This window comes from Salvelinus sp. IW2-2015, unplaced genomic scaffold, assembly GCF_002910315.2.
Source record: "Salvelinus sp. IW2-2015 unplaced genomic scaffold, ASM291031v2 Un_scaffold588, whole genome shotgun sequence".
Lineage (NCBI taxonomy): Eukaryota > Metazoa > Chordata > Actinopteri > Salmoniformes > Salmonidae > Salvelinus > Salvelinus sp. IW2-2015.
The window spans coordinates 333,486-346,641 of record NW_019942580.1 but is presented as its reverse complement, the minus strand read 5'-3'; the positions used below and the strand labels follow the sequence as shown (position 1 = coordinate 346,641).

The following is a 13,156-nucleotide window of genomic DNA, read 5'->3' as shown; positions in this document are numbered from 1 at the left end:
AAGCTCATCACTAAGCTAAGGATCCTGGGACTAAACACCTCACTCTGCAACTGGATCCTGGACTTCCTGACGGGCCACCCCCAGGTGGTGAGGGTAGGTAGCAACACATCTGCCACGCTGATCCTCAACACTGAAGCTCCCAAGGGGTGCGTGCTCAGTCCTCTCCTGTACTCCCTGTTCACCCACGACTGCATGGTCAGGCACGACTCCAACACCATCATTAAGTTTGCAGACGACACAACAGTGGTAGGCCTGATCACCGACAACAACGAGACAGCCTATAGGGAGGAAGTCAGAGACCTGGCTGGGTGGTGCCAGAATAACAACCTGTCCCTCAACGTAACCACGACTAAGGAGATTATTGTGGACTACAGGAAAAGGAGGACCAAGCACGCCCCCATTCTCATCGACGGGGCTGTYGTGGAGCAGGTTGAGAGGTTCAAGTTCCTTGGTGTCCACATCAACAACAAACTAGATTGGTCCAAACACACCAAGACAGTCGTGAAGAGGGCACAACAAAGCCTATTCCCCCTTAGGTAACTAAAAAGATTTGGTGTGGGTCCTGAGATCCTCAAAAGGTTCTACAGCTGCAACATCGAGAGCATCCTYACTGGTTGCATCACTGCCTGGTACGGCAACTGCTCGGCCTCTGACCGCAAGGCACTYCAGAGGGTAGTGSGTACGGCCCAGTACATCACTGGGGCTAAGCTGCCTGCCATCCAGGACTTCTACACCAGGCGGTGTCAGAGGAAGGCCCAAAAAATTGTCAAAGACCCCAGCCACCCCAGTCATAGACTGTTCTCTCTACTACCGCATGGCAAGCGGTACCGGAGTGCCAAGTCTAGGAGAAAAAGGCCTCAACAGTTTTTACCCCCAAGCCATAAGACTCCTGAACAGGTAATCAAATGGCTACCCGGACTATTTGCATTGTGTCCCCCCCCCAACCACTCTTTTTACGCTGCTGCTACTCTCTGTTTATCATACATGCATAGTCACTTTAACTATACATTCATGTACATACTACCTCAATTGGGCCGACCAACCAGTGCTCCCGCACATTGGCTAACCGTGCTATCTGCATTGTGTCCCACCCCCCAACCCCTCTTTTTACGCTACTGCCACTCTCTGCTCATCATATATGCAGTCACTTTAAGCATATCTACATGTACATACTACCTCAATCAGCCTGACTAACCGGTGTCTGTATGTAGCCTCGCTACTTTTATAGCCTCGCTACTGTATATAGCCTGTCTTTTTACTGTTGTTTTATTTCTTTACCTACCTATTGTTCACCTAATACCTTTTTTGCACTANATGCATAGTCACTTTAACTATACATTCATGTACATACTACCTCAATTGGGCCGACCAACCAGTGCTCCCGCACATTGGCTAACCGTGCTATCTGCATTGTGTCCCACCCCCCAACCCCTCTTTTTACGCTACTGCCACTCTCTGCTCATCATATATGCAGTCACTTTAAGCATATCTACATGTACATACTACCTCAATCAGCCTGACTAACCGGTGTCTGTATGTAGCCTCGCTACTTTTATAGCCTCGCTACTGTATATAGCCTGTCTTTTTACTGTTGTTTTATTTCTTTACCTACCTATTGTTCACCTAATACCTTTTTTGCACTARTGGTTAGAGCCTGTAAGTAAGCATTTCACTGTAAGGTCTACACCTGTTGTATTCAGCGRACGTGACAAATAAACTTTGATTTGATTTGAGTAGACTTTCGTTCAAGGTCGTCCAGACTAGACAGTCAGTTTCACTCCAGCTATTTCAGGAACTGAGATGTGATTTCAAATAAAGTGCTCACATACACAATAGTAGATTTTGGTAGACAGAAGGTGCTCTTTGGTAAATTGGTCATCAAAAASAAAGGAGGACCAAGGCACTTCTCATATAGTTAATTAAAATGCCTTTATTTATACGGCACGTTCAGTGGAAACAAAGTTTTAAAACTCTGACGTGTTTTGGCTGCATGGCTTTCGTCAGGGAGCACAAAGATATGATAATACAATGTCCTCTTTTGAACAGCTTTTTCCAATCAACCCTGATTTGAAGAYGGTGTGGTTACATAATTCATTGGACAACACCTATTAAGCAATACTATACACAATAAGAAATGAATTACTGTAGATATGTTATAAAACATGCATCTCAAGGCTAYAAGCATCAGAACCCCTAGAAAGGTAGTTGTAACCTTGGATATGACTGGGCKAAGTGTTAAGAATAGGAGAGCCYTCTATTTTATAGTACACTAGAACACAGCAAATATGGACCGCAACAGTCTAAACKTAGCTGAGGGCAATYGAGCAAAATGTCCARTAGATGACAGCAAAGGGACCTCTCACCACCCTACAGGAAAGGTGAGAAATCCATATCTTCATTTAAACCAGGGTACTTGGTGGCCTGTAGTTTGTAAATCCCAAAACTTTCTCTTTAGTTTAGCTGTCTAAGACGGTCCCCTTTTCTAATTGAGGCCGAAACATGATCAATACCCATAGCTTGCAGGGAGGCAGGGTTGCCATGGTGTAAGGACATGTAGTGCCTTGCCATGGGGTAGTCTTCATTGCCTACCCGTATGGCATACTTGTGTTCCGCTAAGCGGTCTTGAAGGCGTCTCTTTGTCCGTCCAATGTACCTTGCACTGTGAACATTCCAATCTGTAGATGACGTGAGTGGTTTTGCAGTTAATAAACGCTTGACTTTTTCTGTGCAATATTTCTGCTATGGTTACACTGGTTGCAWTTAAAAAAGCCCCTGGGTTTGTGATCTAGKCAAGTTTCTTGAGAGTTACCAGGAAGATAGCTGTGGACTAATCTATCATTTAGGGTAGGACATCTCTTAAAGCTTATGACTGGTGGCTCTGGGAAGACTTTGTGTAGTAGAGTATCACTTTGGATGATTGCCCAATTCTTTTTAATGWTTATTTTAATGTTCTCTGCTTCAGTGCTGTATTTTGTAACAAAGTACACTCTCTTTGGTGCATCATGCATTCCCCTTCGCAAAAAGTTCTCTCTGTCAAGTCATCCGGCCCTTATGCCTGCATCTTTCAGGACCTGAGCACTATAGCCTCGATTCAAGAAGAAATTCTCAAATTCAGTAGATTTTTACACTGTAATCTGTTTCCTGATCAAATTCTGCAGACTCTTTGGAATTGGCCATATGGAATGTTCTCTTTTAGCCTTTTGGGGTGGAAGCTGTCTGCCCTCAGAATGGTATTCCCATCTGTAGGCTTCCGAAAGATTGTGTGCAAACAACCTGTCATTTTTACTGATGTCAAGGTCCAAAAAATGAATGTTATCCTAATTGTACTCCATAGTTCGTTTGATGTTAGGGTTAATGCTGATAAGGTGTTAGTGGAAGGAATTAAGTTCATCTTCTGAGCCAGACCAGAACAGGCAAACATCATCAATATAGCATCCCCACCCTATAATCCAGTTAAAGAACTGGTTTTTAGAAGGATCCAAAATAAAGTAACTTTCCTATTTACCTAAGTACAAACCAGCGTAGGAAGGGCTGTAGCAAGCTCCCATGACACATCCTTTGACTTGTTTAAAAATACGGTCAGTGAGACAATTCAGTCAATGATACAATGAATTATGTGGGAGGTATCTCAGTCTCAGGCCGGGTACTRAAGAAATGGTGCATAGCTGCCAATCCTTGTTCATGTTCAATGGTGGTGTATAGACTCCACATCCATGGTGARGAAAAAGGAATTATTTTGTTKAATTCCTTAATTTCGTTCAACACATCTGTGGTATCTTGAAGAAAAGCCTTTTCTGCTGTCACTCCCAGCCTAATAAAGTAATCAATGTACTTGGAGATGGGTTCTGTCAGACTTTCCTTACCACTAGTGACTGGTCTACCTGGGGGTTTTCAGGATTCTTGTGGACTTCTGGAAGAAGATAAAAAGAAGCCGTTAGCAGACTGCCATTGAAAATAAATTTGAACTCATTGTCTGAAATGTAGTTATTCTCCTTAGCTTCTGTGAGGATCCCTTTTAATTCAGTTTTTAGGTCCTCTGTAGGGTTGAGGGTAAGAGATTGGTAGAGTTCATCAATTGTATAATTGACGGTAGGCTTCTGTCACATATTTGTCTTTACTCCACACTACTGTAGCGCCACCTTGGTCTGCTTAAACCACAATCCGTCCATTTTTGGACAATGATTCAAATGTATGCCTCTCTGTCTTAGAAAGGTTACGCCGTGTTTGGTTGSAGTCCATTTGACCCTTAAACAGATTCTCCACATCACAATTCACCTTCTTTGTAAATGTATTTAGTGTGGCATTCTGGACAATGCGACAAAAGGTGGAAGTTGTTTTTGAGGACACAAACTGCCTGACCTGAAACACTGGTGTCTGTAGTTGGAGAGATGTTTTGCTTCTACCAGGCCTTCAGATGTAGATTGCTGTAGAAACAAAATAGGTCAAMCTTTGTAATGAATTAATTAGTTGAGTATGTGGGGGCAAAGGACAGTCCTTTAGACAAGACCCTTACACAATCAGACATTCTTGCTGTGTTCTAGTGTATTATAAAATAGATGGCTCTCCTAATCTTAACACTTTGCCCAGTCATATCCAAGGTTACAACTACCTTTCTAGGGGTTCWGATGSTTCTAGCCTTGATGCATTTTTCATAAAACATCACCCATATTTKACTTTTTAACGTGAATAGRATTGCTTACTAGGTGTTGTCCAATGAATTATGTAACCACTCCCTCTTCAAATCAGGTTTGATTGGAAAAAGCTGTTCAAAGGAGGACATTGTATTATCATATATTTGTACTCCCTGACAAAGGCCATGCAGCCAAAACGCGTCAGAGTTTTAAAACGTTGTTTCCATTGAACGTGCCATACCAATAAAGGCATTTTAATTAATTATATGAAGAGTGCCTTGGTCCTCCTTTTTGAAGACAAAAATAATTTGCGTTTGGAACATCTCTAGTGTTTTTTTATTAAATGGAATCTCTTCGCGGAGTGTGACGTAAATCCAGCATTTTGATACAAAACCCAATTTAAATTAATCCTTATTATTACTAGTTCCTTCYTCTAATCCCTGGTGCACATGACAAGACTAAAGCCAGGTTAGGCTCTATGCACAATAGACTTCTAGAGTCGCCACATTCTAACTACATCAAAACACACAATCATCCACCAAGGGCCAATCCTAATTATCATCTCCCATTGACATGAATGCAATATTTACATAAAAATATGAGCAAACGCATCCAGATCTCAAATAGGATTTGAAGAGAAAAGCCACACCTCTCAACCATAAGGTTACCAAATAAGGTTTATTTTCTTGACACAGGTTTGAATATAAAAAGAGAGACATAAAAAGCACGTGGTTCTTATTTACAGGTATCTCTGGCACATTTAACCCCAATGACAGCATGATCACCGCCTCTCKAAACAGCGATCTTTGAAATACAACCGTATGGATATCCAGTACTTCATCTGTCCCCCAAAGAGATCTGCTAAGAGGCAGCAGTGTCATGCAGGCTAGTGTCCAAAGGCTGACCTGAGGTCAGGGTTTGCGGTGATAGTGGTCTCTGGACAGATCTCAGGACAGTGTGGAGGGGATCCTTCTCCAGAGGCCTCCGCAAAGGCAGTTCTTGATCCAGCGCTGCTCCCACTGCTTCATGGCGTTGGTCTTGTTAGGCGAGCGGAGCATAGTCACACAGCCACACCTGAGATGGGGGAGGGAGAGAAAAAGAGAGCGAAATAAAAAGGTGGAAAGACACCAAAAGAAAGGTAGGCAGAGAGAGAGTGAATGTCAACACAGACATGGTCAGACTGAAAAAGCAAGACCAGGAAAAGAAAAACTTCAAATTGTTACTTGGACAAAAAAAAAGGTTCTTAAAAATAATGAAAACGTAAAGCSGTAGAATATTAAAATGAAGGAAAAGCAGGAAGTGTTGGGGAATGGGTCATAGAGGAAGTGGTGTGGTGTCTGACCTGGTACAGGCTTTGCTGTCCTCTGTGGGGCAGACTCCCATGTAGAGACAACGTAGATGATCCATCCTCTGGACCCCCGGGCTCCTAGATACACGCACAATGAATATATTGAACAATGGCATCTGTCAGGAAGGCTTCACCTGAGCTTTGACTGAAATATTAGCAATATTAAGGCGAGGCACATTTACTACAAACAGATGTCAAAAGGACAARTGAGTGCCATGTGTGCCAAATGCCAAGAGTGGGCCAAATGCCAAGAGCACTACACCTACTTCCAACCCTAAAGAGCCTACCAGGTGGCAGAGACACCCTTTCCCCTGAATACCATCTAGCCCTCACTCTTACCTGGAGAAGACCTCCACCTGGGCTGTGGAGTTGAGACCCGGCAGGCTGTAGGGCTTGCCAAACTGAAGCCGCAGCGGGTGCTTGCCCTGCAGCTTGCAGATGATGCCGTCGTTGACGGGCAGCCAGTCCATGCTGGGCACCAGCAGCTGGCTGGGCAGCAGGCAGCACTCATCTATCAGCGGTTCATCTGGCTCCTGGGGGTGGCCCTCGTCCCGAGCTGGGAGGGGGATACATGGGTGAAGGCCAGGTACACATACAGACACAGAGACAGATTGATGTAAGGTCTAAACAGATGCATAGACACATTGACAGAAGAATGGACAGAGTAGACTGATATACAGACAGACACAGACCGATGACACTGTTATAACTTAAGSTATCTCTGGCACATTTAACCCCACATAGCTACATCCACATAATATATAGTCCACAGATACACATGTTCTCCTCATCCTTACAGCAGAGCCAGAGCTTGGTGAGCAGGCGGAAGAGCAGCGACATGCTGTCCTGGTTGTCCGAGGTGGCCGTGTAGATGGGCAAGCAGCCAGGCTTCAGAAGGCCCCAGATGCGGATCATCACCATCATCTCCCGCAGCATACCCAGGGACCAACCGTCGCGCAGGAACCCAAAGCCGGGACGCACGACGGAGCCCTGAGACAGGACAAGGGTTAAAACAAGAGGTAGACAGCACAGAAAGACAGACAGAGACAGAGTAACACTCTATATACAGAAGGACAGAGACAGACATAGACAGAGTAACACACTATACTAGCACCAGCTCTACATACAAAAGAAGAACAGAGACAGACAGAGTAACACTCTATTCTAGCACCAGCTCTACAGACATAGACAGAGTAACACTCTATTCTAGCACCAGCTCTACAAACAGAAGGACAGACATAGACAGAGTAACACTCTATTCTAGCACCAGCTCTACAGACAGAAGGACAGACATAGACAGAGTAACACTCTATTCTAGCNGAAGGACAGACATAGACAGAGTAACACTCTATTCTAGCACCAGCTCTACAGACAGAAGGACAGACATAGACAGAGTAACACTCTATTCTAGCACCGGCTCTACAGACAGAAGAACACTTTACTAGCACCAGCTCTACATTTGATTGAACACTACATTGTTTCAATATCATATCTTATTAAAGTATTTCTGGAGTAACAACGCACCCTTTTTCAGCACGTTGTGAAAGGCCTACATTGGTAGCTCTGTGAAAGGCCTACATTGGTAGCTCGATTTATAAAAAAAAAAAAACACCTGATTGGGTAGGTTGGCCATCAGGTACAGCACAAAGTCTCCCACCCATTGGATGAGCTGCTGCAGAGACTGGAGTGGGGGGCCGTCCAGCACAAATTCCTCCGTCTTCAGGTTGATCATCACCTTATCGATATCTACGGAGGGGGTGAAAGGTCAATCTTCACCAGAATCACTGAAGTCTTAAAATAAAAACAACACACACTGTAGAMACTAGCAAGCTAATAGGACGGCAAACAACGCAGCCTTAGCCTACAGTCTGTTCAACAATAACAAAAGTCCCATTCAGTTAAAACGGACAAGAATTCATTTTTCCAGCCTCACGTTAAGTGAAATTGGTGTCAGAAGTGGGATCCGTCTATTCATTGATTATACAGGTATAAATGGTCGTGATGCTAGTCCTCCTACCAGTGTCAGTGTTTTTGGAACATATCTCTGCCAGCCTGTCCCCAGGGCTCTTGTCTGGAGTGTTGAGGACGTGGGGTCTCAGCAAGGACTTGAGGGTGGAGCTTATGGCGATGAGGAGGAGCTTGGCATGGAAGTCGCAGGCTCGCGCAGCTGTGGCCGATGACAGCTTACAGAGGGAGGCCTTAACCGCCACGATACGTGTCGAGAGCACCTTCCACACACAGATACTGGATATTAGAAAAACAAACTAACAAAAACACTTCCATCTATTGTCACAAATTTGTTTTCAACAGATTTCAGTCTGTCTGACTGAAAGCTTGGTTCTTGCTCATAATGGCCCACCTACCTGCTGCAGAGCTTGGTTCTGGCTCATCATGGTCCCCCTACCTGCTGCAGAGCTTGGTTCTGGCTCATCATGGTCCACCTACCTGCTGCAGAGCTTGGTTCTGGCTCATCACCCCTACCTGCTGCAGAGCTTGGTTCTGGCTCATCATGGTCACCTACCTGCTGCAGAGCTTGGTTCTGGCTCATCACAGTCCACCTACCTGCTGCAGAGCTTGGTTCTGGCTCATCATGGTCCACCTACCTGCTGCAGAGCTTGGTTCTTGCTCATCATGGTCCACCTACCTGCTGCAGAGCTTGGTTCTGGCTCATCACAGTCCACCTACCTGCTGCAGGGCTTGGTTCTGTCTCATGTACTCCTCATGCAGCTTCTCCACCAGGTTATGGACCATGCCAGGCTGCACGTGGAGCAGCACGTCCCACCAGTCGTAGCCTGTCACCATGCAGTACTCCAGCAGGAACAGCAGGTGGCGCAGAAGTGTGTTCATGTCCAGCATCTGGCCCATGGATGGAGATACGCGAATCATGTGCAGCTGAGGAGGGAAGAAGAGCCAAAAGAGAGATGTGAAAAATATGGATACAAATATTGTTCATATCTGAGGTATGGTCGGGGACGGACACAAAAGTCATGAATAAGGACATGGATAGCTTGTTGTTGTAAGAGAGGATACATTTATTGTATTTGTTTCARACATTATTGCCTGCAGACCATAAACTCCTGTAAGATTTAACACCAATGGCTGGGGTGTGTATTCAAGGGACATTGACGGTAAGAAATMATACATTTTTTCCCTTTTCAAAAACTTAAACCATCTAAGCTTTACAACCTAAAATCCAGAGTAGCCTTCTCCTCATCTTTATAAAAGGGGGATGAGGTGCTGATATCGTACTGTGAGACATGTAAGGTCACAGTCAACGGATCTCAACGCATTGCTGTACTCTCACCTTGCCGTGGTTGTCCACTCCGGCCAGGGCCAGTGAGGTCCAGGAGAACTGCAGGGCCTTGAAGTGGACGGTTGGGCCGCCGGGGCGCTGGCGCTTTATGGCCGGCTCATCACCGGGCCGCTGGGAGGAGCCCGAGGAGGATCCATAGAACACGCCCATGGTGTGAAGGGACAGCCGGTGGAGGATCTGGATGCTGCCGTCGTGGAAGGCTAGGGCCAGGCCTGGGAGGGACCACCACACAGAATCACATACAATTGAATTCACTTTATTGATCTCCAGAGGGAGGCATTYAGAATGACCCCAACAGCACAGACAGGGGCAACACAGTAAGTGTATAACATTCCACTCATCACTTTCTCTGCCATTATGCATCAATGTGTCATGTTACCACTATGTTGTGTGGGACACATCCATGTAGGTACCACTTCCCTAACATGTTTCTTGAGCATAGAACCACTTTTTCTTTGGTAGGTTTAATAGAGCTGCAAACCACCATTCTGTAAAGGTGTATGCTGCCACCTGGAGTGCTCAATAGTAGATCCGGAGGGGGAATGACYGGTTATTTGGCATCAGCACATACCGAGGCCTGGGCAGAACTTGGTGTCCGACGCCACCTTTAGGTCAGTGTTGGAGATGGAGATTGGCAGCTTTGGCAGAGCCACGGCCGACACGCGGTCSAGATCATTGGTGGCCGAGAGGATGCGCCATTTCAGGATCGTCGGCTGTTTCTCGCCCACTGTGGGGATGGAGGGGAAAGGMTGAGTAAGGGTTGTGTCTTTATGGGGGCATCTCAATTGTAGAATAATATACTGTCTCCTTTCCTTTAACTGCATTGATCTGAAAACAAAATGGAGGATGCCTAAAAGGGAATTTACTGTAACCTGTTCAGTTCTTTAAAGTGGACAACAATTGGAAACAACTTCAAAATATTGAGATGCCCCCTATAAGTGACCTACAGTAATACTTATATTTGGGTTGAGTGTGCTCTTCCTTGGTTTATCGTTCTCTGCCTTACCTACTGGTGAACGATGTTGGAATATGTTATTGACAGGGAGGCCTTCCTTCCGCAATGACCAGCACTCTACGATGCTGCCCATCTGACTGGAGGCACACAGCAGCACCTAAAAGAGTATTCATATCGCGGTTTAGTCCACACACACACAACACTACACTGTTTGAATGCACATTTGGCATACTGGTAAGTGATAAAGCTGGAAAGAATTCAAAATAAAGGACACTTGGAAAGCAACGTGTTCACAGTGTCTCTCTCACCTGCTCAGAGTTCTCCCTGGTGAGGAACTTGAGGTGTGTGACAGCCGGGTACTTGTCCCTCCTGACCGGGTCCGTGGTGCAGCGCATGAAGAGCGAGGGCAGCAGCTCAGTGTCGATGCGACACTTCTCGTTGACCACGCTCACACATACCTTGATGTAGAGTTGGGACGACAATGGAAATTTAAATGCACGGCAAGTCAGTGATAATATTATTGCAATARTAGCACTACTTAATAACTTATGTTGGAGTAAAACTTCACATTATCGGATGGTAAACCCTCTTTACAAGAAAATAAAAAGCATTAGCATTTGAACAGTATTATTTGCCAGACTTTTCTGAGACAAGGCGACAGTAATGATAAGAATAACAAAAAATAATTGTGTAATATCATCGCTAGCTAATACCTACCTTGTAGAACTGCACAGGTGATGAGCTGCTGCCATCCGTGGCCGCCACCACAATGTTACCTCCGCCGGTGAAGGCGATGTCGGCCAGGGCTACGCGGCCCCTCAGGCGACACAGGCTCTCGCTGGCTGTGAGCAGCTGACCGTTGGGCTTCAGCAGGGACACGGTGACCAGGCCGCTCACCGTCACTGCCAGCCAGCCCTCCATGGGCTTTCCCCCAAACAGCGTGAGTGACGGTGAGAACTTGACCCGCGAGAATTTCTCACCGAAATTGGTGGAGCCCGACTGGGGGAGGAAGATTGGAGGAGAGGTAGAGAGAGAGTGGGGTGTGGCACATTTCAACAAACTAAGTGGTAAATTACAGTTATATGTCCTAGTATATATTGTTATATGCTGTTATGTGCAGTGCTCCAAAGCCAGTGTACAGCATCCGTTGCCAAATAATGGCATATACAGTATTGTCTTATCTCAAGAGGTAGCTTAGACTAGAGATTAAGAGCGTTGGGCCAGTAACCGAAAGGTTGCTGGTTGGAATCCCTGAGCCGACTAGATGAAAATTCTGCTGATGTGCCCTTGAGCAAGGCACTTAACCCTAGTTGCTCCTGTAAGTCGCTCTGGATGACTAAAATGTCAAATAAAAAAGAGCTTTAAACTGGTCTATAAAATACTGACATGGTAATAAATCAATAGGTCCACACAGACAGTTAAGAAGAGCTGGTAGACTGTGTGAACATGAGAACAAGCTGGTGGTCCATTACCATCTCCACATGCAGAGCCAGCTTAACTCCATTGTGCAGCCAGGACAGAGCTATGATGGGGTCTCCGTCCTCTGCACTCCCTAGTGAACTCTCCCAGCTGTTCACCAGGTGATCTGCCATCGCCCAGCACTTGATCTGCCCATCTCCATCAGCAGACAACAACCTGGAACCTATGAATGAACGTAGTCATGCGTTCACACACACATTTGAACTCAATACACTAGGGACACTTCTTGGCATTATATTGAGTTCCACATCAGTCTACTTGGACTGATAGGGCAGTTGCACCTTTAAGGGTGGTTTTGGTGTTGTTACTATGTTGACCCACCTGATTGGTCCCACTCCAGACAGGATATGACCTCGCCATGTCCAGAGTTAATGGAGTACACATCCCATGGGTGCTCTGTGTCAATGATGTGGACCATATGACTGACTTCTGAAATAAAGCAAATCACTGTGATCACTGCAGTYCATGTTCTGCTAATCAAGTTACGAGGCATTGAGTTACATATGCAAAATTATATTCGGATATATGGGATCAAACCTGATACTGGCAATGTGATTTGTTCCATTTCACATTCCTACTGTGCTCTTGCTACACACAACAAAATGGTCACAAGATCAGTACCAAGCACATTTGTGTACCTTTCTCGTCTTCCTCATTTTTTAGGTCTGTGGTAAAGGCAACAAGGTTCCTGCAGGACCAGGCACACACCAGTGGGATGGAAGGATAGTGGTTGCTTTTGGGTCTCTTCTCCCACTCACAAACATAGGCAACCTCCATCATTCAACCATATGCTTTTCCACTGGTTGTGCAAGTGTCCTTGTCCAATCAGAGAAATGTTCAATCAGTCACCTTCATGTACTTGATTGCACTTTGCAGCTATATCACAAACAAGACACACAGAATTCGATGTCAAATTTACGTTACTTGCATCAGTCTTCTTCGAGCTAACACTGTCACCTATGTTAGTTAGGTTAGCTACTATGTTAGTAAACGTAGTTATATGTATACAGCTAGCTAAAACGCATTAGCTGCTACTTCCATTAGCTGGTTTATAGAGCTAACGTTAGCTAACTAGCAATATGATAATGTAGTACATTATAACCAAATCATGAAGCAACTACATCAGACGAACTTCTAATAATCTAGCTAAATGTCTTATTTATAGAGGTAGTAGGTGAGATTTTAAATCTCTAACGTTAAATAAATGTACTCTTTACCATTCATCCTACAAAATGTTACAAACAAAGATGGTGCGGTAGGACCCCTGACAAGCGAATTTAGACGTATTTTCAGTTGCCTGCAGCCTTATGATTTTGTAAAAACGTTAGAAATGTATTTGGTAGAGCACAATTTCATCGAAAATGAATAACACGTTTCATCTAGCATATTATGTTTACTATWTGGATATTACTTTTTCTATGATCTCTTTA

The 13,156-nt window shown here is 45.0% G+C and overlaps 1 protein-coding gene across 2 annotated transcripts; it reads right to left on the bottom strand.

The window, feature by feature from the left end:
- Positions 1 to 5,290: 5,290 nt before the first annotated feature.
- Positions 5,291 to 13,019, bottom strand: LOC112068589 (mediator of RNA polymerase II transcription subunit 16). Of its 2 annotated transcripts, XM_024135763.2 has the most exons (16): positions 12,944 to 13,019; positions 12,365 to 12,602; positions 12,048 to 12,155; positions 11,720 to 11,889; positions 10,965 to 11,246; positions 10,556 to 10,705; positions 10,299 to 10,404; positions 9,864 to 10,019; positions 9,284 to 9,504; positions 8,665 to 8,871; positions 7,997 to 8,207; positions 7,592 to 7,725; positions 6,777 to 6,969; positions 6,319 to 6,535; positions 5,974 to 6,057; positions 5,291 to 5,705 (listed from the first exon to the last, which is right to left on the bottom strand). In XM_024135763.2, exons 2-16 carry the CDS (start codon positions 12,504 to 12,506, stop codon positions 5,579 to 5,581), a joined length of 2,508 nt encoding a protein of 835 aa, XP_023991531.1. In that variant the 5' UTR covers positions 12,507 to 12,602; positions 12,944 to 13,019; the 3' UTR covers positions 5,291 to 5,578. The 2 variants fall into 2 exon arrangements, with proteins under 2 accessions (XP_023991531.1, XP_023991532.1); XM_024135764.2 differs by lacking the exon at positions 12,944 to 13,019 and having other exon boundaries at positions 12,048 to 12,152.
- Positions 13,020 to 13,156: the final 137 nt, after the last annotated feature.